This window comes from Tenrec ecaudatus, chromosome 10, assembly GCF_050624435.1.
Source record: "Tenrec ecaudatus isolate mTenEca1 chromosome 10, mTenEca1.hap1, whole genome shotgun sequence".
Lineage (NCBI taxonomy): Eukaryota > Metazoa > Chordata > Mammalia > Afrosoricida > Tenrecidae > Tenrec > Tenrec ecaudatus.
In genome coordinates, this window is record NC_134539.1 from 49354464 (window position 1) to 49378906 (window position 24443).

Here is a 24443-nt window from a genome sequence, read left to right on the forward strand (position 1 = left end):
AGTAGTCCCTCAACGCAAGAACACTTTGTTCTAATAACCTGGCATTCTGTGCTGCTCACCTTCTCAACACGATTGCTGAAGACAAAATGGGTGCAGCATAAGCAAATGTGGTGAAGAAAGCTGATGGTGCCTGACTATCAAAAGAGATAGCATCAGGGGTCTTAAAGGCTTGAAGATAAACAAGCAGCCATCTAGCTGAGAAGCAACAAAGTTCACATGGAAAAAGCACACCAGCCCATGTGCTCATAAGGTGTCAATGGGATGAGGTATCAGGCTTCAAAGACACAGAAAAAATCATATGAATGTGAATGAGGGGGAGTGCAGAGTGGAGACCCAAAGCCCATCTGTAGACCATTTGTTATCCCCTCCGAAGGGCCACAGGAAAAGATGAGTCAGGGTGCAGTATAGCACCAATAAACAACCAACTCTCCTTTGATGCTTCCTACCCTCCCCCCACTTTCATGACCCCAATTCTACTTTACAAATGCAGCTAGACCAGAGCATGTACACTGGTACAGATAAGAACTGGAAACACAGGGAATCCAGGACAAACAAATCCCTCAGGACCCATCATGGGAGTAGCGATAACAGAAGGGGAAGGGAAAGGTTGGGGGACAAAGGGGGAACCGATCACAATGATCTACATATAACCCCCTTCCAGAGAGATGGATAACAGAAAAGTGGGTGAAGGGAGACATCAGTCAAGTGTAAGAGATGAAAAAATAAAAACCTATAAATTATCAAGGGCTCAGGGATGATGGAAATAAATGAGCTGATATCAAGGGCTCAAGTAGAAATAACATATTTTGAAAATGAAGATGGCAACAAATGTACAACAGTCCTTGACACAATGGATGGGTAAGAGCTGTTCCAGCCCCCAATAAAATGATGAAAAAATAAAGCTCCTCAATGTCCTACTCGAATCCTTCGAAATACAAAACCACGTCAAGGCTACCTTCAAACGCGCCCGTCTTTAGTGCCTGAACGTGGCTGAGGTCGGCCCAAGGTGATTCCCGAAGCAGTACTGAGTCCCACCACTCATCTCCTTCCCACCTGGAGGTTAGGAGCAGACTCGGCTTCGCTCGCTGCGACGCCAGCCTGGCACAGAAAGGCCAAGAGCGCTGCCTCACAAGTGAGCCCCCCACCCATGTCCGCACGCGGACGCGAGCACCAAGTCTGGCCGCCAGGCTTCGACGGTGCGCCGCGCCGACGGCCAGATGCCAAGCGGGCCGAACTCGGGTAGAAAGTGAACTGAAGCCGAGGGAAAGCGCTCCTGACCGGGTTCCGAGGCCCGCCCGTGGTGGGAGCCTGGCAAACGCCAGCTCGCGGCGCGCTGAGAAGCGCGACGGCCCAGTTCCTGGTCCCGGCTGGCAAGGAGCCCGCCCAGTCACAGCAAGAACGCTCAGGCCGGCCTACGTGGCCCCGACGCGCCCCCTGCCGGAGGCCGCGACCGATTGTCTCCGGTGGGCGGAGTCGGGGGGGGGCAGGGACGTGTTGCCGCTCAAAGCGCTTGCGCAGAGGTCCGGCTTCCGGGGCTGAACGGGAAGAGGCGGGAACGAGCAACTGGGCCTGAGAGACTTCTGGTGCGCAGGCGCACTCCGACCCTCCCCGATCTTTGTTGAGCAACCACCCCCCCTTCCGGCGGGCGTTGGGGTGGGGCCTGGAGGGGCGGCTCTAGGGGCGGGGCTAGATGGTGCGGGCTGGGCCGCGGCTCGTGGACTTTTCCCCGCCGTCGCCACGGTGGCCCCCGCGTCCTCTGATCTGCGATAGCCATGCTCCCCAACACCGGGTAAGGGGCTGGGGACCCACGGGGAGACGGCGGCCGGGGAAGGCGGTGCGGGGGGGCCCGGCTCGGGCGTCGGGAGGTGAGTGGAGCCAGCGGCGCGGCGCGCCCCGGGACCCCGTCCCCAGAGTGGGCAGTGGCGGGGGCCTGCAGCCCAACGTGCTGCAGTCTAGTCAGGACCTCTCCCCGGGACGCGGACCGCCCTCGCCCGCTCGCTGGGCGCCGCGTCCGAGCGCCCGGCCCGTTCCAGGTGAAAGGTCAGGTGGAGCGGCGCGCTGCTGCCCTTGCTCCGCAGCCTCGGTTCCGCACCGAGGAAGGAATGGGGTGTCCGGGAAAAGAGAAGACGAACGCGTTGAAATCGTCACCAGCGGGTGTCTCTCGAGCTAAGTGACAGCCCCATGATAGGCTTTTGCTGAAAACCGATGGACACGCGGTTTTCAGTTGAAAACGGTGAGAGAAGCGAGTCTGCGTCCTTTCCATACAGGCCCCCAATCACTGTTAGGTTACTGTGGGGTCTGCAGGGACTCCAGGCGTCGTTCGTACCTAACCTAAACGCACACCTCAAACCTAGTAAACTCCATCCTGAGTCTTTACAGTTGTAATCCACGTTAGAACCTACTTAAGTGTACACGGAGAGCTTCCTCTCTCTTTTTTAATGGTTGCATCTTATATGGAGGAGGATAATTTATTTTATCAGCCCCATAGTGTTGCATACCGGGTAACTTTCCAGTTTTTTGTTCATCTTTTCTGCATTGACTAACCTTATATTTATCTCTTTGCACCTTTGTGAGTTTATCTGGACGGGAACTTCCCCGAAATGAAATTGCCAGATCACGGCTTAAAGTGGAGAGCAAATGTTTTTAGAATGATGAGGGCAATGAATGTACAAATGTGCTTGACCCAATGGATGGATGTATGGATTGTGATAAGCGTTGTATGAGCCTCTAATAAAACGATTATAAATAAATACATGGCCAGATTAAAGAGTAAAAATATGCACTTTAAATTCTAATCCCTATCGCCAGATGACTCAAGAGGTGGCATACCCCAAAGGAGCAGCTATGTGATTCCCTAATCCAAGATATAGGCAAATACCAGAATGTTTGATGATAAAGTCATTAAAGAAAAATATGGCACCTTTCACTAAATTTGGTATTTTTGTTTTCCTGAGTGAGGATGACGATGTTTTTCTATATTTAATGTAGTGGTTCCCAAGTAGGGACAGTTTTGCCCCCCTAGAGGTCATTTGGCCACATCTGGAATTGTTTCATTTGTCACAGTTGGAAGGGATCTGGAATCTTGTGGGTGGAGTTTGGGACCAAATGTTGTTATTTCTGAGGTTGAGAAACCCTGACTTGAAGTTCTTTGTGAATCTCTTTCTTTTTTTTAAAATTTTTTTTATTTTAACAATTTATTGGGGCTGATACAATTCTTTTCACAGTTCATACATATACATGTGAATCTCTTTCTTTGTCTGGCTTAAACAATTTGATTTTGATGGATTGTCTGGAGCTCTGTATGTATTTTTGAAATTAGAGTGTCGTTCGGGTTACAAATACTTTTCTAAGCTTTTGTTTGGAATTGTCTCTTGACTTCATGTTGTTGGCAAAACTTTTTAAATGAAGCCAGACTGGCATTTCATTTCCTTTAATGCTGTTGAGTTTTTGTAATATGCCTCTCAGTAAAACCACCTTAAACCACAACTTTAAGAACTGGGAAGTATTCTTTCAGAATTTTATTTAGCTTAGTTTTGTTTGTTTTTTTTAACTCTTACCTGAGATTTATTTTGCTATAGGAATTGAATTTGGAAACCACTTCCTCTGGGTGCCAGCACTGTCCCCTTGCCGTGGTACTGAAGGTGGAATCATCTTTGCTCTTTTCTTTGAAATTTCACATTTCTCCTGTACCAAATTCTTTTGAAGTTTGGGGTTCCATATCAAGTTAAAAGAAAGGATAGGTTAACACTGTTTTAGCAATTTCTCAACAGTACTGAGAAATTGGCCTGTTGCCTCTTTTACTCTGATTCTAAAGCTTTGGAGCTAGAATCATTTCTTAGTCCAGCTCTGTGCCCGCCGTTTAAGGGGAGAAGTTATTTTTGCCTTTCTGCCAATGCCTGAGAGGCTGAGCGTGTCCTTTTTCCTACTGGGACTCTTTCCAGCTATATCCAAAGACAAGCAATAGGTTTTTCTTAAAGCAATAGTGTGGACTTGTTCATTTAGATACTTCTATCTGTAAAATCATTTTAATATTCGAGGTAAACTCATTACAAAAAGGGAAAGTTGCAAACATCCACATATATTCATAGCTACATAAAATACATTATATATGCATGTTTGAATATATATATATTTAAAAGAATAAACAATCAGCATTCTTTTTAAAAATAATTTTATTAGGGGCTCATACAACTCTTACCACAATCCATACATACATCCTTGTGTAAAGCACATTTTTACATTCATTGCCCTCATTATTCTCAAAACACTTGCTCTCCACTTAAGCCCCTGGCATCTGACCTCCCCCCACAGTTGGAGAGTTCACTTGTGTTTAATTGACCATGCAGAGGCATTCTGCTATGAACTGACATCTGAAAATTGATGTATGTAATACAGCAAAGGCATTTTGCAGAATGAAGTACCCGTTCATGATAAACAGTTCCAAACTAGGGATCGAAGGGAGGAAACTCCTTCAAGCCTATTAAAGTGCTTCTGCAGAAAACCTGTATCCAATGTGATAGTCAATGTATCTGTTGGAATCTGGTAACTTGCCCTGTTTCGCAATAATAAATTAGCCTGTTCTTGTTTGCTGGATGCTGACAGAAGACACAAGACTCCTGACTCCTGACACAGCTCGCAGCATAGTAACCTTGGTTTGCATCAGTTCCCCCTGCCAAGTGCTCTGGGGCCGCACGGAGGGTCCCGGGGAGCTGCTGTGCCATCTTTTTGCATTGCAGTTGAGGAACTGGTGGGGTCTGCCTCTTGTAAAGCAAACCTGCTCTTTCCCTAGATGGAGACATTATGTCCTTCTGCAACCTTGCTAACCTATTTTTGAGCAATTTCCCAGGCCAAGTCAGGTCAGCTAAATGCCTGCTTGGCTTACGCCCGAGAAGTATGCCTATGTCTTTCCCAACAGTTCACCTCTCAGCCTTCAGGTTCGTGGCTACTTTGATTTACACCTTTGTAGACAAATCCATTGGCCACTCTGATTAGTATAACAGAGGTTGGTGCCCTATTTGTATCAGCAGGATTCTAAGCAGCCAGGTGAGGCAGCCTGTTACTCAACCCAACAGTGATCCCACAGGACAGATTATCACTTCCCAGAGGATTTCCAAGCTTATGCAGCTTTAAGGGAGCAGCAGCTCCAGCTTCTCACCTGGTGGGTTTGAACTGCCAGCCTTGGGGTTCTTTCTTTCTCTTTGTTTGCCTTTAGAATAGGTACAAGAAAGTGCCCCTCCCCCACTCCCCTTTGTCTTATTTAATGTTAAATTTGTCTCACCTGACAACCAAGTAAAATTAAGGTGGAAGGATTGTAATGAAACCCTGGGCACAGAGAGCATTCCCATTCCATTGAATTAGGGAGTTCTGGTAACATACTGAGTTCTTTACAAGCCTTTGAAGGGAACTGGCTTGTGACTGTTTACAGCTTTAATTGAGATATGATTCATATACCATACAATGCACTCATTGAAAGCATACAATTGAATGGTTTTCAGTCTAGTCACAGATTTGTGCCACCAGCCTTCACCTTTTCATCACCCCCCTCCAAACACCACCCTGCTTAGCTGTCAACTCTTATTAGCTCTCAGATGGGTTGGAGTGGGGCTCAGGGAACAAGAGTTCCTTATTAAAAGCTAAAAGCCAAACTCATTGTCATTGAGTCGATTCTAGCTCATGCGATACTTCTTCGTAACTAAAACATTGAGGGTTCTAATCAAGTCACGTTTGTTCTATTATAGGAAGCTAGCAGGATGTACGCTTTTTATCACAGGGGCAAGCCGTGGCATCGGCAAAGCGATCGCATTGAAAGCGGCAAAGGATGGAGCAAATATCGTCATTGCTGCGAAGACGACCAGTGCCCACCCCAAACTTCCAGGCACGATCTATACTGCAGCTGAAGAAAGTGAGTGAGCGTCTCCTAAGATAGCCTCAACTTGGTGAAAATAGGGAGAGACCTTGTTAAAGAATTGGGTTAAAGCTCTATGAACCCACGGAGCCCGCGTGGCAGGTAGCTTTAGGTGTTGGGCTCCTCATCACAAGGTCAGCTGTTTGAAACCACCCGCCGCCCCGTGGGATAAAGACGATGCAGTCTGTTCCCATACGCGCTCACAGCCCCAGAAGCCCAAGGGACAGGTCTACTCTGTTCTGTGTCCCCAAGAGTCAGAATTGACTCGAGGACAGTAGATTTGACATGTGAACCCCAGTCAAACCCACAGCTGTTGAGTAGGTTCTTAGCTTTGCGAAAGCTGCCCTAGCATAATTTTATTATTATTAGTTTTCATAATTTTATTAAGGAAGTAAGTGTTTACTTTTGGTCACTGTAGTGCAGACACTTCTTCAGCACTTTTGAGCGATATGAGAAATCTCCATTAAAAATAATGTCTCTCTAGAGCAGTGGTTCTTGGATGGGAGTGGGGGATGAAGGTGGAAGCGGGGAGGGTAGAACCTGAAGGGTGAATGGTGTAAACACTTTGGAAAAGCTTTTCATGTCTTTTATTAGTCTCTGTATAACTTGTAAGTCCTCATTTTAATACTTTAAGCTCAGAAACATTCATTGGGTGCTTATATTTAAGGCCATGTGCCAGGGGGAAGACATCAAGACAGTGACTTTATGGTTTAAAAGTTCAGCTCAGCTGATATTGCCAGTTTTGTTAGGATCAGTGTGGTGGTTAGAGTAGAAAAAGGCATATGAAGTACTTATGATTGAAATAATTCCTGGAATTTGTTTTGAAATGCACTAAGGAAAAATCATTTAAAAAATTGGCAAAATATTATCAGTCCTTTGAGGTAAGCAATGGATTCATGGTAGTTTATTATACTATTCTTGGTTTACTGTACTATTCTAAAAATTTTTGGTAATTTTCACAGTAAAAAGGCTTTTTTTTTTTAATTACCCTTATTTGCCTTTCAGTAGACTTAACTTTAAAAAATTAATGTCAATTTTGGGGGTTATGTTTTGGTAGAGTTGGATTGTCCAGACTGAAGTTGGATGAGTTAGTCCATCTGTCCTACTTTAAGGGCAGAGTCACTCAGGTGTGTCAGACATACCTTACTTACATTGATCTTGTCCAGACAGGGAACCACTCACTCCTTGCCCCTTTAACTGTTTTATCGAACGAAAGGCGTAGCGTTTAAATGCTTCAGTGACCCTTTGGGCTGTGTTCCTTCCTAGTTGAAGCAGCTGGAGGAAAGGCCTTGCCGTGCATCGTTGACGTGAGGGATGAACAGCAAATCAGTAATGCAGTGGAGAAAGCAGTTGAAAAATTTGGAGGTAGTGCCTTAATTCTGAAATCATTATTGCGTATTGGGTAAGCTATACGTGTAAGCAGAACTAGGTTTTAATTGAAATTTTTTAAAATGAAAAAATAATTTCTTGAGTCGTTAGAGTATGACAAAAGAAAAAAAGCAACCAAATAAACAAGAAAAACCAAGGAATCCGGTTTGTGCTGTCACATCACAGAAGTAATGGACTGCTAACAACAAGGTTCTTGGTTTGAACCCAGCAGCCACTTTGCTGCAGAAAGTTGAGACTGACTACTCCCCTATAAATTTAGGCTTAGAAATCTTGTTTAGTGTCACGATGAGTTTAACCAGAACTAATTATTTGCTCCTACAGACGCAGCCTATATGGCATCTTTTCTTATTGATTCTTAAACATTTTTGAAGATTCTAATAAGTATCCGCAAATCCTAAATGATATAAAAATTACCCAAGTAATAGAAAGTGAATCTAACCCAATTCACTGCCGTCAACAGAGAGAACTTTTCCACATAGTTTCTGATGCTTCTATGGGAGCAGACAGCCTTCTGTTTCTTGCACAGTGACTCCTAGGTCTGAATCACTGACCTTGCAGTTAGCAGCCCAAAGCTTAATCCACTGTGCCACAAGGGAGGGAGCGGGACAGTTAGTGCCTTGATATGACATATCCCTAACCCAGTGTTTCCCCAGGTCCTCTCTCCTTAGCTCTTCCTAGTTTAGGTAATCACATCTTCAGGTGATTGGAAATACCATGGCTTGGGTTAGGCTCATGTTAGTCCTCAGAGTGACATCCTTGCCCTTCAACTCTTCAAAAAGGTCTTGTTCAGCAGATTTGCCCAGTGCAAGCAGACCATTTGATTTCTTGCCTGCTGCTTCCATGAGCATTGATTGCGGAACCAAGCAAAATGAAATCTTGACAACTAATGATGTTATCCATTGGTCTAGTGAGGATTTCACTATCTTTATATTCTCCCCCTCTTTCTTATTTTATAACTTTAGACCTCAATCTTCCATTGGTCTCACAATTGATTCATATCCTCCCAGAAGGCAGTTGTTAGAGCCTAGGTAAGTCGTTGATGATGTTTTATGGCCAAACACTTAGGCATGCCCAAATCTTGCCCACACCATCACCACTCTCCTTCCACAAGGTTGTGGGGAACCACATGTCTTCGTGGGGACATTGGCACATGCAAGACAAGCTAGTGCTTTATTGTTGATCGCCTTGTACTGCTATTGTGCCCGAAGGCAGAGAGACCAGGACTTTGGCTTAAGTGTAGCCTCACCTTTAACTCCTCAATCTTATTTTTGGCAACAAACCTTTCTCAAACTAATGTGAATGCTTATTTGAGAAGGACAGAGTGAGATTGCAAAAATAAATTTGTCAAAAACACAAAGAATCAGACACATGTGCATGGGCTTTAACATGTAACAGTGAATTGTTACATGTAAGACTGATGATCAACTGTGTAAACCTTCACCCAATTCACAGTAAAAAAAAATTACCATATAATGGGGGAAAATAGCCAAATTAATAGCCTGGAATCTAACCTGATGAGGACAGCCCTTTCTTTTGAGGGGAGAAGCAAGACGGGGTTTCTCTATTCTTCCAGTTTAAGTTCTTTCTGTTGATCAAGTGATAAACTGTATTACCCTGAAGAATGAGACGATAAGTTCTGCCATCTTTGTCCAACCCCTTCCTCGGATTGTATTGATTTTGTATGACTGCACCAGTATCAACTGTTGTTTGACCAAGAAACCTCTAAGGCGGGTCAAAAGGACAGTAAATGTTCTCCAAAACACACTCTCGTAAACCATGTTCTATAGGCCCAGAATTCACCCCCTGTTTAATTTCCCCACTTCTAAATGTTTTGTTCATCTGATTTATCTGATATTTGTACATAATGCATTATATGACAGTCCAAAGGAAAAAACTAAATTCATTGCCCTTAAGTCAATTATTACTCATAGCAACAGGATAGCTCCAATCATATAAGGGAGCTTTGAAATGTTTCTTTGTGGAAAAATTCCTTATCCTTTAGTTCCATTTGGCCACTGTGGGAAACAAAGGTTTCTCCCAAGTTGTCCCCCTCAAATATATGCCAAACCTAGCTGCTTGCCACACATGGTGAATGACTATACACTTGGAGGTCAACAGAAATAGGTCAGGGGTTATTCTCCCTAAGAGTTATCAGCCATCCAGAGCAAGCATACACCACTGTGTATCCCACAATAAGTAGGGCCCACTGCCTTCTGATAAGGATAGTAGTAGTTTCCCTGAAGGAGAGCCCAGGGAGGTCAAGCCCACTCAAGGGTGACCAAGGTTAGGCCACCATCATGAATCTAGGGTCCGCCCTTCTTGCCGCATATGTACTTAGTCCTTCCCCTTCCTATCATGTGTTCACCCCTAGCTGATCCCCTTCCTGTTACGCTATGCCCATGGTATAGCCCCCTCCTATTGCTTGTATTGCCTGTTGTACAACCCCTTCCTGTGACGTATGTCTTCACCTGTAATAGGAGGCATATACACCCCTAAAGATACATAAGCCTTGGTTAGCACTAAATCTCTTTCTCCTGTGCTCTCTCCCCTGCCCTCGGCCCAGCCTGTGCTGTGCGCGGCCCTGGCTGTTGAGATCATGGCCATCCAGGAAGTGAGCCTGTTACCATCAAATGTGTCTGACTCCTTTATTTTACTCTCTTATTGCTCTCATTCTCTATGACTTCATTGTAATCTTTACATATCTCAACCATACAATTGCGCTTAATGAACACATGATTAGTTGTGGGGGCTGGCGTCCCCCACAGTCCACAAGGTTTCCATAGCAGATAATCAGTATTGCATTCAACAAGTCATGCACGTTTTGTTTCTTCCCATTCCTTACAGTCCCCTCAAGGCAGCAGCAGCCCCCGTTCAAGCCCTCTCTCCATCTCCTGTCTGCTCCTCTCTGTCCTGACTCTTCTGAACTGCCCTGGAGTGAACGCCACACCCTGACTTCAAATGGGCAGTTACTCTGGGGTGTGCGCACATTGATGGTGCTGTTAATCCTTTCATAGTCCTGCCCATTAGTTGGCTGGCAAGTGAGCCCTGGAGAGAGCTCAGTTTCTGATCTGAAGAGTGACCAAGGGGCCAAACTCTCCTCTCTTTCCAACAGGCCTGGTCTCCTTCATGATTTTGAGTTTTGTACCATGTTTTTCTCCCACTCGACCTGGGGCTGTTTCATGTGATTCTGTTCAGAACTGTTGGTAGGGTAGCTGGCACCATGTAGTTCTTCCAGTTCCAGGGTTATGGAGACGGGTGCTTATTTTGCCGCGTGGTCTGCTAGACTAATTGTTTACATGCATCTTCAGGTTTCATTATTCTTTGCTCTGGACAGGGAGAGACAGTCATTACATCTAGATGGCCACTGCTGCTCGTGAGCTGTTTAAGACCCCAGTTGCTGCTCAGTAAAGTAGGATGTAGACTTTGTAGACATTGTTGTGCCAGTTGACCTTGGTGCTTGCTGAGCCCTAAGGCCCAGCAACTCATTCCTCAAAGGTGCCTGGCTATTTCCAAGAAGTTTTCATAACTTTTGACTCCTGTGTGCTCCACCACATGCGTGGCTATAGTGGCAGCAAAGATAAATATCCAAATATCCTCTGTGAGACACACGCACATCCACATACATACATACACGGGTCTACTCCCTCTCCTCCCTCCTGGACCTCCTCCAGCCTGCGTGCCTATCCAGGCATCTACCTGAGAATGCCATTATTGCCGAAATGCGTGTAAAACAGTATTTACCTCTGTTGCCGTTGTGCTTGTGTTTGTCCACTAACGTTTTGAAGCACTTTCATATATGCTGCCTGAGTGTGAAATTGTGTCGCACCTGTGCTTCCAGTATTAGGCTCCTACAGAAGCATTAAAGTTTCATGAATTAGTTTTTCTCCTTGTTGCCACAGATAATATTAAGCCAAAATTGAAATGTCCGCTTTCTTGGAAAAACTAAAGCCGAGAAATGTTTTGCTCCGAGTGTTCCTATCCTAGTGGTCCTAGACAAAGGAGTTTCCAGTCCATGATCTGGATTCCTCTGTTCGCCATCGTAGCTTAGGTCATCCTCCATTGGACCTGGTATGGTTCCTTGAGCATCTTCAAACTTGCATTAACCCACTTTGTCTAGTGTGTGACCGAGTTTCCAGGAATAGAGAAGGTGGAAGAGAAAAGACAGTTTCGGCATGTGCTGCTTTGGTTGATCCATGTCATTGAGCTGGTATTTATGACCGGGGAATTTAGACTCGGTCGAACGCACTAATGAAGAGGGTATATTTCCCATATCTGAGAGAAAAATATTCCTTGTCTATTTTTCTACCTGTTCTTGAGAGGAGCATCTGGAACACCCCTAGCAGCTTGACCAAATTGCAGATTTGTAGTGGAGCTATCTTTATGTAGAGTCTTTCCTAAGGGTTCCTTCAATTCTTAGTGTTGCCTCTGGTGTATTTAAACTGCTTTTCCATGATTTCCCCGTTAATTTTTGCTTTCCTGCCATACTGTTGAGAACTTGAGGGTAGCTGAGTGTCGTGACTCCTCTCTCCTAATCAGGGAAGAGACCCTAATTTTAACAAACCTCGTAGCCTCTCTTTTGGTATGTTTACATTCTTTTCCCTTGGAGATGTCTAAGATTTTCTCGTCTGTGTGCTTTTATCTCCTTACCATGGCTGCTAATGTTAGAGCCCACTGTTCTGGAGTTCTTTAGACCTTTAAATTCTGCCTTGTAAGGGAGACTCTGCCGTTGTTGGTGTTTGCCTTTCCTAACCACGTCCTGGGGGCTGATCTTTCCAGCCTGTCCGTTCAGGCCCTCTGCCGCACTGTCTTCTCCACTGCTTTGCCTTCCAGAATCGCAGACTTGGACACAGAAACATGTTTCCCCTGTGCTCGGTGTTTCCCTTTCAGCAGGCACCTGTCAGCTTTCTGTATAATCAATTTCTACAGTATTCCCCAATACCTTTTAATCTGCCTCTTCAATTAGATTGCTTTTGTTTTCCCTTATCACAGGTAAGCCAAATACAGCAAGTGTGCCAAATTCAACACATGCTCATTACTCATTCCTCAGCCCCATATATTGGCTTTGCTAACATTCTTATCACCCACCATCCCGTAATGAAAGGGAAATCAGTTCATCCTGCGTTTGCCAAAAGACCCATTGATGGTCTCGTTGTCACTAGCTGTTTCCTTGAGTCGGGTTGTTCTGTGTCATTCCTTCTGTGTGCCTGGTGTGTACACTCGTCAGTCTAGCATCTCCACCACACGGGCACTCAGCATGCTCTGCCCCCACCTGGCTGCGTTAGAACGAACAGTGCCTTCCTTCTTCTTTCAGTCTTCAGCCGGGTGGGTGCCGGGTGCAGAAGAACCTTTTAGTGATTGTCTTGTAGTATTGGGCTGAGCTTTGTGGATTGAGATTTTTTTCTTTAAACCATGGATTTAAAAAAGAAGTTTTTAACTAGTCTTTGCCACCTGTGAAGGCAATCATCATCAAGTTCTTTTCTTTTTCATCATCGGATTCTTTACAGGTAGTCCCTGACTTAGGATATCTTCAAGTTACAATGAACACTTAAGACTGTCTGCGTCTTTTTATAATGTTTAATGTATGCATGTGTATATTTAGATGTATCTGTAAGTTCACAGGATTCCAATCTCTAAAAACAGAAATTAGATCTATAAAAATATTTATTTTAAAAAGGCAATAGTAGGGGCTTAAGTGGAGAGCAAATGTTTTGAGAATGATGAGGGCAACAAATGTACTTTACACAATGGATGTGTGTATGGATTGTGATAAGAGTTGTATGAGCCCCCAATAAAATAATTTTTTTTTAAAAAAGGCAACAGTAATTAAACCTAAACAACAACAAAAACTGAGACTTTCAACTTTTGTCAGCACCCTTTCCCTGGAAACATCAGAGCGGAACCCCATTGTAAGTTGGGCAACCTGCACGTTTATTCCGAATGTAATGTGTTCACTCAGTGAAGCTGTACAGTGACACGTGGTTGAATGGGACACGGTTTAAGACAAGTATAGGCTGTGAGATCATGGGAATTGAGGAGCGAGGGCTTAGCAGAAAGAGTCCTTATCTTTAGAACAGTTTAGTGAATTCAATAACATTCTTTAAACCACCACCCATAAATTATAAGTGAGCATAGATAAGAGAATTGAGAAAGAGTTCGTTTCAAAGGTCTAATCCCAGCATTAGAAAAGCATGTAAATTGGGACAGTTCTACTTGATGCAATATTAAATGCCTGTCAAAAGAATATCAAGGCCATGCAGAAACACAGAGAAATGTTTCACATGTTTTTTGGTTTTACTGTTTTTATTTCACATCCTTTCGCTCAGCATATGAACTGTAAATGAAATTGGTTGCATATGGAGAGAGACTGGGTTCATTAGGTAGAAATGATTTTTTAAAAAGAAAGATAAAAATTAGATGAAATTTAAAAAAATAGATAGAAATGGTCATAGTTCTGGGTCACCAAAACCAACTCAATTTGCTTGAATGATTTGCCTGGAATTGAAACTCTAGGTGTGTTCTCTTCCTCAGTTCCCAGAGCCAGAAGAGACAGTTTCATTAACCATTTTATCGCGGGCTCAAGCGCATCTGTACATATATCGTCATCATCATTTTCAAAACATTTTCTTTCTACTTGAGCCTTGGTCTCAGCTCATTTTCCCCTGCCCCCACCCACCCTCCCTCCCTCATGAATCCTTGATAATTTATTAATTTGTTTTCATGCCTTATAAACGACTGCTGTCTCCCTTCACCCACCCACTTTTCTGTTGTCCATCCCCCAGAGAGGGGGTAATATGTAGATCATTGTCATCTGTTCCTCTTTTCTCCCCAACCTTACCTTTTGCCCTCCTGGTATCGCTACTGTCAATATTGGTCTTGATTGGTTTATCTGGCCTGGATTTCCTGATCTGTACCCAGTGTCCATGCTCTGGTCTAGCCGGATTTGTAAAGTAGAACTGGGGTCATGATAATAGGGGAGGAAGCATTTAAGAACTAGAGGAAAGTTGGTTGTTTCATCGGTGCTATACTACACCGTGACTGGCTCATCCCTTCCTTGTGACCCTTCTGTAAGGGGGTGTCCAATTGTCCACAGGGGTGTCCAATTGTCCACAGAGGGGCTTTAGGTAAGAATCCTTTTCTAAGAGAGGGGTCATGGCCTTCTTGGGCGGAGGGTAGGCATTGGGAGTAATGCTAGAGAGAAGGGAAGACTTTCCAAAAGGCTGAAGACAGGGAGGGGGAGTAGGAGGCGAGAGGAGGACAGAAGAGGGTGGAAACTGCAGCTGAAGACCAAGCACCCTTAGTGTTTCACAGGGAGTTCTGGTGTGTGACCGCCCCAGGAGAATCATTTGTTTGCTCTACACTGACATACTCTTCAGTCAAATAGTGGAAAAGAAGTATTTGTGCATCAGTCTAGTTGACATGCTGAGGGCTCAACTCCATGAGGAGGCTTCAAAACGTTTGTGCAAAAATGGAAATAAAGGGTCATGGAATTTTTCCGTGTACTTTAGAAGCTCCCTCATATAGAATAGATGTGTTTAATGCCCTTTTGTGATAAAAGTAAGTTAGAATGAAATTATTGTTTTGAAAACAGGAATTGATATTTTGGTGAATAATGCCAGCGCCATTAGCCTGACGAACACTTTGGAAACACCCACGAAGAGGGTGGATTTGATGATGAGCGTCAACACCAGAGGCACCTACCTGACGTAAGTTAGGAGAGCACTCCCGTGCCGCACCGCGTTCTTAGAGAGCCTGATGGTAGCAGGAGTTGACCAGCTTGGCAGCACGGTTTACAGTCCAGGCAGTCCCTGTGAAGTCACTACAGTGTTCCAAGTCAGTAATGGTACTTTAAGTAAATCGTTGTTGTATTTTTTTCTTTCAGCGTTCCTTTTCTGTACGAATATACTAAAGGCTAACATGCAGCTTGAACATTTTTTAAATGTTTGCGTGAATAATTACATATGAGGGGGGCCTCAAAAACTTACTGGAAAAAAATAATTTTTTCATGCCATTTTCCACACATATTAGGAAACTCCCTTGTATACACATACCATGTCTTCTTTTGTCTTCTTATTGCTCAAGCCAGCAAGTCTTATCTTTTTTAGTCTAAAATAGGGATTTATTGCCTGGAATAGATTTGGTTTATTTTCTGTTGATTTGAGATGCATTTTCGCTGTTTTTCTTTTAATCATTTTATTAGGGGCTCATACAACTCTTACCACAATCCATCCATACATCAATTGTGTAAAGCACATTTGTACATTCATTGCCCTCAAAACATTTGCTCTCCACTTAAGCCCCTGGCATCAGCTCCTTATTTTTCCCCCTCCCTCCCCGCGCCCCCCTCCCTCATGAGCCCTTGATAATTTATAAATTATTATTTTGTCATATCTTGCCCTGTCCGATGTCTCCCATCACCCACTTTTCTGGTGTCCGTCCCCCAGGGAGGAGGTCACATGTAGATCCTGATCATCGGTTCCCTCTTTCCAACCCACCCTCTCTCCACCTTCCCAGTATCACCACTCATATCCCTGGTCCTGAAGGGATCATCTGCCCTGGATTCCCTGTGTTTCCAGTTCCTATCCGCACCAGTGTCCATCCTCTGGTCTAGCCAGACTTGCAAGGGAGAATTCGGATCATGATGGGGGCGCGGGGGGGCATTTTCGCTGCTGTAATGACACTCAGGGAGAGCAAGTGTTTTGAAGGCAATGAATGTACAAATGGGCTTTACACAATGGGTGTATGTATGGATTGTGATAAGAGTTGTATGAGCCCCCAATAAAATGATTTTTTAAAAAAAGATGCTCGGTTGTAATGTTGTTTCCCCATTCCCTGTCACATTCCCTGAAAATGAGGAAATGAAAACCAGTATACACAAAAAACTCTTTAGTGATAATGACTGAGTTTGGTTTGTAAACTTGAGAAGAGGTTGCAGGGGTAGCAAGAATTCTGTACATTTGGTAATAAGAAATGAACTTTTAAAAAATGGTCTAATTGAAAATCTTAGAAGTCATTGGCTTTGAATTTATAGTATAGTATAATTAAGTTATGGTATTGTTTAGCTTAATAATTAAGAATTTTTAGATGCTGGACCTGAATCTTTTGTAAAATAAATTGCCTTCCTCTTTGTGACTTTAACTTGAAAACATCCGGCAAATTCTGTTTCTAAACCACAGCTCTAGTGTAGTGGGAGCCCTGAACCTTGCTGACTGAAGTGAAAGAAAGAAGCTTTTGTGATACTATTTCTAGCCATTGTTTATCTCATGGCTAGCATATGTATTGTTCTAAGCATCATATATATATATTATCTGTTGAATTCTCTGGGTAATTTTATATGGTAGCTGGTATTGTTCTAAGTATCTATAATATATATATAAGAGATAATATATATATAATATCTCTTGTAATTCTCTGGGTAATTTTATATGGTAGCTGGTAGTGCTAACATTTACAGATGACAAACTTGAAAATTAGGTTGCTTTATAACTTGCCTCTACTACTCACAGGGCAGGAACAGGAGTTTAGCCACGTCTTTGTAGCTTGAACACTCATGTTCATTATTACAGTGCTGGCCGACACGCATGTTAAATACTCCTGAAAAGTGTACCTGTATCTCGGGGCAGGAAAGTTAGAGAAGGTGATGGTTTAAGGGTAACCTTGATTGAGTTTCAGGCTAGCATGTCAGAATCAAATTGCTTTCACCAACCAGAACACAGTGTGCGACTGTTAAGCAGAGCTTCAAGACCTGTAAATTGGTTGCCTTTTCTATCTTCATTCTAGAAAAGTCAATACAGACAGACATACCCAGTACACCCCAGAGTTGCCCCACAGGAGTAGTTAAAATACAACTTTGAAAGTGGAGAAGCTGTTAGAAAGCTGTTAACTTATGTTTTTTTGTTTTCGTTTTTTTCTTTCAGGTCTAAAGCATGTATTCCTTTCTTAAAAAAGAGTAAAATTGCTCATATCCTCAATCTCAGCCCTCCACTGAATCTAAATCCATTGTGGTTCAAACAGCACTGCGGTAGGTTGGTAGGGTAAGGGATGGCTTATTAGACTGATTTATTTATTTTGAAATTATCATTTTTAATCATTTTATTGGGGGCTTGTACAACTCTTATCACAATCCATACATCCATCCATTATATCAAGCACATTTGTACATTTGTTGCCATCATCATTCTGAAAACATTTGCTTTCTACTTGAGTCCTTGGTATCAGCTCCTCGCTTTACCCCCTTCCATACCACTCCCCCCTTCCTCATGAATCTTTGATAATTTATAAATTATTATTTTGTCATATCTTACACTAACATCTCCCTTCACCCATTTCCCTGTTGTCTGTCCCCCAGGGAAGAGGTCATATGTAGATCCTTATAATCAGTTCCCCCTTTCTATCTCACCTTCCCTCCACCCTTCTTCAGAAGGGATCATCTGCCCTGGATTCCCTGTGTTTCTGGTTCCTATCTGTACTTTCTGGTTCCTATCTGTACCAGTGTACATCCTCTGGTCTAGCCTGATTTGTAAGGTAGAATTTGGATCATGATAGTGGGGGGTAGGAATCATTTTCGAACTAGAGGAAAGTTGTATGTTTCATCGTTGCTACACTGCACCTGGACTGACTTGTCTCCTTCCCAGGACCCTGTTGCCTACATCTAGATGGGCTTTGGGTTCCCAATCTGCACCCACCCTCATTTAAAATGATATGATTTTTTGTTCTTTGATGCCTGATCCCTTTGACACCTCATGTTCACTCAGGCTGGTGGGCTTTGTTGCTTCTGAGCTAGATGGCCGCTTGTTTACCTTCAAGCTTTTAAGACCCCAGATGCTATATCTTTTGATAGCCGGGCACCATCAGCTTTCTTCATCACATTTGCTTATGTACACATTTGTCTTCAGCGATCATGTCAGGAAGGTGAGCATCATGGAATGCCAGTTTAATAGAACAAAGTGTTCTTGCATTGAGAGGACTAATTTATTTTGCATTAAATCAGTATATCTTTGGTATAATATAACCCATACATAGCATTCAACATGGCATTTTCTCTGTAAAATTAGTAGTATTTTAGAAAGTAAACTTTTGCCTATAATTTTAAAAACTAAGATATGCATTGTATTTAATAAAATGTTTCAGTTTATTGAGTTTGACGAATGTACAAATTTGTATAACTAACACCCAAATTAAGATAAAGGTTTCCATCACCCTAGAAAGCTCCCTAATATCCCTTTCTGTCAATAAAATGGGTGTATGTTATTTATATTTTAAAAAGTTGGTTAAAAATATCCATTAAATACCTTACCATTCAAGCAAGCCTGTGACTTCAGGTGAGTGAGCTGAGGAGCCCTGGTGGCAGAATGTTCAAGCAAACACAGCATCAGACCAAAAGCCCAGCAATCAGGACCCACCAGCCTTTGCTGGAGCCCCATGCTCTGGTGAGTGGTTACGTGTTGGCCTGCCAGCTACCTGGTCAGCAGTTTGAAAGCAGCAGGAGCTTCTCTGGGGAAAGACAGGGCTGTCTTCTCCTGTAAAGAGTTACTGTCTTGGAAATTTACAGGAGCAGTTCGTCCCCGTCCTAGTGTGTCTCTGCGTGGGAACCAACTCTATGGCGTTCAGTGAGCCTCAGAAACCTAATGCGAGGGATTAGACCAGCTATCCCGCATCAAGCTGGGTCCGAAATGAGGTGTGCGGATGAAAGGAAAAGAAAGAAATATGTACAAAGCATGGGATCCGGAGGACGACAATCTGATGGACTGAAGTCCCGAGTATATTTGAAGCTTGGTTTTTATACTCTTCTTACATAGGATTGGTCACAAAACAAACATCAAAGAACTTAAAAAACATTCCTAAACTCTTTATCTATGCAAATGTTACTTAACTAGTCACACTTTCTTAAACTTAGAATAATAAAAGCACGAATTCTAAGACAATCACACGGATATGCAAGATTCAAAATAATCTTAAAAGAGGTAGTAAATAACTGAGTTATCTCTCAATGCTTTTAGCAGCAAGGTCACAAATAACAGTCATTTTGCAATGCTTTTGTTTGCAAAGACACAAGCACAGGGATTAATTGGTCACCCATTGGTAAACACCTTGATCAGCCTACAGAAACCCTATCAAGACAAGGTCATTGAGAGTCAGAGTGTTAGAGATCTGTTCCCATACAGGTTTCAGCCTGGGAAACATGATGGGGCAGTGAGATAGTTAACTTTTATTGTGCCAACCTGGTGGATAAACAGATGTGGGGTTAATTGAAGGGCAGAGAGCTATATGGTGCAGTGAGCCTCACCATTCTAGTTCTTAGGTCTCTTGCTCTCTGATGGTCAGATCAGGGTGCAGCTGCCTTAGCCAGTTCCCTGTTTCAGCTGGCAAGACTCACTTCCTGCAAGACATTCCTGAGGAGAAGCCGCATGGGCCTACCCTGATGCAGCCGTGGGTGCTGGAGCAGCTGCGTGGAGACCCCTGCCAGAGCTGAGCTGTTTACATGTTCACTGACTCGGCTTTCCTCCTGGAGTCGTTGTCGTTGTGTGTGTTTTGTGAGATGGAGAAGGACTTTGTGGGTTGGTGTCGGACATATAGGTTAATGTTGGACTTGTGGGCTTGGGCAGCACTGGGTTGGGTTGTTTTCTTGATGCACACTTACCTTTTATGTATAAAACTCTCTCATACCTGAGTTTCTGTAGATTTGGTTCTCTAAAGTACCCAGACTGATACAGGCAGTTTTATTCTTTGTTAAAGTGTCACTATAAGTTGGAATCGACTTGATGACACAAGAAAAGCGAGGTAGTACGATATTTGTGTCGTTGTTGTTAGGTGCCATTGAGTCGGTTCCGACCCATAGCGACCTTATGCACAGCAGAAGGAAACGCTGCCCAACTCTGTACCATCCTTCCCACTGTCTCTATGCTTGAGGCCACGGTATGGCCACCTGTCAGTCCATCTCCCTGAGGGTCTTCCTTTACGCTGCCCCTCTGCTTTATCAAGCTGCACGTCCTCTTCCAGGGTCTAGTCTCCTGAAAACATATCCTTAGTATCTAAGACGAAGCTCGCTATCCTTGCCTCCAAGGAGTGCTCTTAAGTAAATACCCATTGAAATAATGGTGTAAGACACTGTCTTTATTTCATCTTAATTCACTAAGATTTGGAAAGGCACTTAGAATAGGAACCCACAGAATAAAACAAAAAAAGCTCTCAATTATGAGGTGCAACAGATTTACAACCATTTTTCAGTTGTTATTAGCAATAACTTTAAATGATCACTTTCAGTCTTTTAAAGGAAAAGAATAGGGTTGGAAATAATAATGTAACTTACACTCATCTTTAAAAATCTGAAAGTTTATTATTGACTATTTTTCTTACGGTGGAAATATAGAAAATTAGTTTACGGTATCTCCATTCAGCTATTTCCATAAAGAAAGGATATGTTTTTAAAATTATATCTTATATACTTGATATTATTAAAGAAAAATTTGAAAAATATGTACCATGAGGGAATTACTAAGAAAGACTTGGTTATTTAGATTCACAAACTTATTTTAAAATTATTTGTGATTTCTTTCAGCATATACCATTGCTAAGTATGGTATGTCAATGTGTGTACTTGGAATGGCAGAAGAATTTAGAGGTGAAATTGCAGTCAATGCATTATGGCCTAGAACAGGTATGTACTTAAAAAATTAATCTCTGGACTCTTACTGCCCTTGACACTCTTGAGATGTGTTGTGGGTGGCCCGGGGTAGTGGTGAGTAGATTGATCAGTAACCAGAATCTGTCTCTCTGGGAAATTAGTCAAACTCTCTATTACATTACACCTGCTCTTTTATCTTCTGTTTTAGTTTTAGTTCAGTTATTACATGTATGGGGGTAACAATGAATGCTTGGATCAGGTACAATTTTGTATGTATGTGTGCCTTATTGATGTTATAAGGGTATGTGTGTGTGTGTGTGTAGAATATGTGGAGATATTCAGGTTTAACAGGAAGTTGAAGTTACCTGTTCTAGTAAAACTCGTAGCTTCAGAAACCCTCTAGAGAAAGGGTCATTGTGAGTCAGGATTGACTCGAAGGCAATGGGTTTGTCTACCTTGTTTAAGTGAGGAACACTTGGAGGTTAAGCCAGCTCTTTAGTCACTGTCTTCCTTTTCTTCTAAGGACTCTGGGAACGTACTGAGTTTGGTGGCCCTGCAAGAAGACTGGCGTGCCTCTGTGATGCAGTGGGTGCAGACAGAGCCATGGTGGGGATGGCACGGGGGTGGGCAGTCTTTCTGTTGTACAAAGGGTTGCTCTGGTTGGAACTGACACCCCACACCACCGTGCTTATTAGGGTGCGGGGTTATTATTTGCCATTGATTTTGAGCAAGTACAGGTCGTTCTGATTGACTGTTAGGAAGGGTGGTTGGGTGTCAGGGTGTGGCAAGAGATTGATGAGTCCAGCCCCCTGTCTTGTTTATCTAGCTGAGGAACTGTGGTTTCAACCTAAATTCCATGGAGAGTCGTTGAAGTATTTTTACCACAGGAGATTAATAAGCAGAAGGTTAATAGCAATGAAATGATACGGTTGGAACTGAGGTTTGGGAACTTTTATCTGGCAGGTACACATAGACTAGCTTGTAAGACTGCAGAGAACAGAAATGGAACGCTAGCTAGAACGCTGCATTATTCATGATCAAAGCAGGGAACGTGGATTTGAGAGGGTGTTCAGGCTCTTGCCTATTTTAGGGCCTTTCTTTGAAAAACCCCCCTTGCTTTTCCCTCGACTGTGTGGAATGGCTCTCGCTTTCCATCTGCTGGATGATCTCCCAACATTATTACTGCTGTTCAGAGGAAGAGAAATTTTATAGTATAACAATTATCAACAGTCCAAGCAATATCCTGGCCTACTGATTTTCCCGTCTGGGTGTTCCTTCTCTATAGCCTAGTTACAGTGCCCTTCCTTGGTCCAGAATGCTCACCCTGCTCACACACAGCCAAGGAAGAGAACCGAGGGCAGCCATCCAGTAACCTCTGCATGAGAATCTTAGCTGCCCCCAACCAGGTCACCTCCAGGATGATCTTTTTTTTTTTTAATTTATTTTTTTAATCATTTTATTGGGGGCTCATACCATTCTTATCACAATCCATACATACATCCATTGTGTCAAGAACATATGTATATTTGTTGCCATCATCATTCTCAAAACATTTGCCTTCTACTTGAGCCCTTAATATCTGTTGCTCATTTTCCCCCTCCCTCCCCACTCCCCCCTACCTCATGAACCCTTCATCATTCATAAATTATTATTATTTTGTCACATATTACACTGTCCAACGTCTCCCCCCACCTTCTTCTCTGCTGTCCCTCCCCCAGGGAGGAGACTATACATAGATTCTTGTAATCAGTTCCCCCCTTCTACCCCACATTCTCTCCACCCTCCAGGCATCACCACTCTCACCACTGGTCCTGAGGGAGTTATCTGTCCTGGATTCCCTGTGTTTCCAGTTGCTGTCTGTACCTATGTACATCCTCTGTTCTAGCCAGATTTGTAAGGTAGAATTGGGCTCATGATAGTGGGTGGGGGGGGGAAGCATGTAGGAACTACAGGAAAGTTATATGTTTCATTGTTGCTACCCTGCACCCTGACTGGTTCATCTCCTCCCCACAACCATTCAGTAAGGGGTGTCCGGTTGGCCTTCAGTGGGCTTTGAGTCTCCACTCTGCACTCACCTACATTTTCAATGATATGATTTTTTGTTCCTTGATGCTTGATACCTGATCCCTTCAACAGCTCGTGGTCACACAGGCTGGTGTGTTTCTTCATGTGGGCTTTGGTGCTTCTGAACTAGATGGCCACTTGTTTATTATCGAACCTTTAAGACCCCAGATGCAGTATCTTTAGATAGTCAGGCACCATCAGCTTTCTTCACTACATTTGCTTATGCACACACACATGTTTTGTCTTCAGTGATCGTATCAGGAAGGTGGGCACCCACTGATACGATTTTTAGTTCTTTGATGTCTAATAACTGGTCCCTTCTACACCTAGTTGTCAGCCAAGCTGGTGTGCTTCTTCCATGTGGGCTTTGATGCTTCTCAGCTAGGTGGCCACTTGTTTATCTTCAAACCTTTAAGACCCCAGATGCTATATCTTTTGATAGCTGGGCACCGTCAGCTTTCTTGACCACATTTGCTGATGCACACATTTTTCTTCATCAATTGTGTCTGGAAGGTGTGCATCCTGGAATGCCAGTTTAATAGAACAAAGTGTTCTTGCATTGAGTAAGTGCTTGAGTGGAGGCCCAATGTCCACAGGATGATCATTTTTGTTTGTATAAGACCAGCTGCATGGCTCTTGCCCAGACCTGTTGAAAGGGAAGAGGACCGAGGGTTGTTATTCAGAAGACAGACTGTGGCTTGTTGCTTCATTGGCTGCGCAAGTGTGGAAGACGTAGGAGAGTTCACTTTGGGGTGGCTTTCGGGTGGGCTAGCGGGGGAGTCTGGGAATAGCAGCTGCTAGTCTTAGTGATGGGAGCAGAGAGGAGGTAGCACCAGTACACAGATGAGCCCCATTTCAAATAGAAACAGCTAGCCCTGGAGGAAAAGGGGGAAAGGTAAAAGCCGGCTTCCTATTCCTCGTAGATGCTAGAAACCAAAACTAGTTTCGCTGTTTTTGAGGGGTCTTATACTACGTTTAAAGAGCAGCATGTCCCATAATTCAATGATTATGAGATACCTATTTCTTATTTCCTATCTCTGAAAATAAGATGTATCTTATAATTATTAATGATGTATACTTAAACTATGGCATATTATAGTTTAATTTTTTCTCAGTGATACATTAATTTTTTTTTTTTTTGCTGTCACGAAAAAGTAAGTGTTGAACTGCTACCTTGCAGCAGTTCAAATCCACCAGCTTCTCTGTGGGAGCCAGAGGAGGCTGTGCTTCCACAGAAATGGACATCCTTGGAAACTATATAGAGTTGGAACCAATGCAGCAGCATTGGGGTGGATACATAAACTAACGATGCACTTTATGATCGATGATTTCTTGAGTTCATTGAAATACGGGTTGAGTATTTGCATGTGTTCGGTAGGGGCTGGCAAGTGTTAAAGAGGTGAGACGAGGTCTCCCTCCAGAAAAAGGCAGACTGAAAGGTAACTGATATGTTTAGCCTGGACA

General features: G+C 43.3%; 1 protein-coding gene and 1 long non-coding RNA gene across 8 annotated transcripts in view; one reads left to right on the forward strand and one right to left on the reverse strand.

The window, feature by feature from the left end:
• Nucleotides 1–1400, reverse strand: part of LOC142459106 (uncharacterized) — a 49909-nt gene extending 48509 nt beyond the window's left edge. For 3 of the 5 annotated variants that reach the window (XR_012786441.1, XR_012786446.1, XR_012786445.1), the window contains exon 1: nt 956–1390. This is a non-coding gene — a long non-coding RNA (uncharacterized LOC142459106). Of the gene's footprint in view, nt 1–955 lie in introns of all 5 variants that reach the window. The other 2 variants (XR_012786444.1, XR_012786442.1) reach the window with 2 other exon arrangements.
• Nucleotides 1401–1669: 269 nt separating this feature from the next.
• HSDL2 (hydroxysteroid dehydrogenase like 2) overlaps nt 1670–24443 on the forward strand; it is a 51707-nt gene continuing 28933 nt past the window's right edge. Inside the window, exons 1-6 of one of the 3 annotated variants that reach the window (XM_075560324.1) lie at nt 1670–1789; nt 5739–5902; nt 7172–7270; nt 14883–14997; nt 17209–17312; nt 20850–20948. In XM_075560324.1, coding sequence (XP_075416439.1) covers nt 1773–1789; nt 5739–5902; nt 7172–7270; nt 14883–14997; nt 17209–17312; nt 20850–20948 — 598 coding nt within the window. In that variant the 5' untranslated portion in view covers nt 1670–1772. The remainder of the gene's footprint in view (nt 1790–5738; nt 5903–7171; nt 7271–14882; nt 14998–17208; nt 17313–20849; nt 20949–24443) is intronic. The other 2 variants (XM_075560325.1, XM_075560326.1) reach the window with 2 other exon arrangements.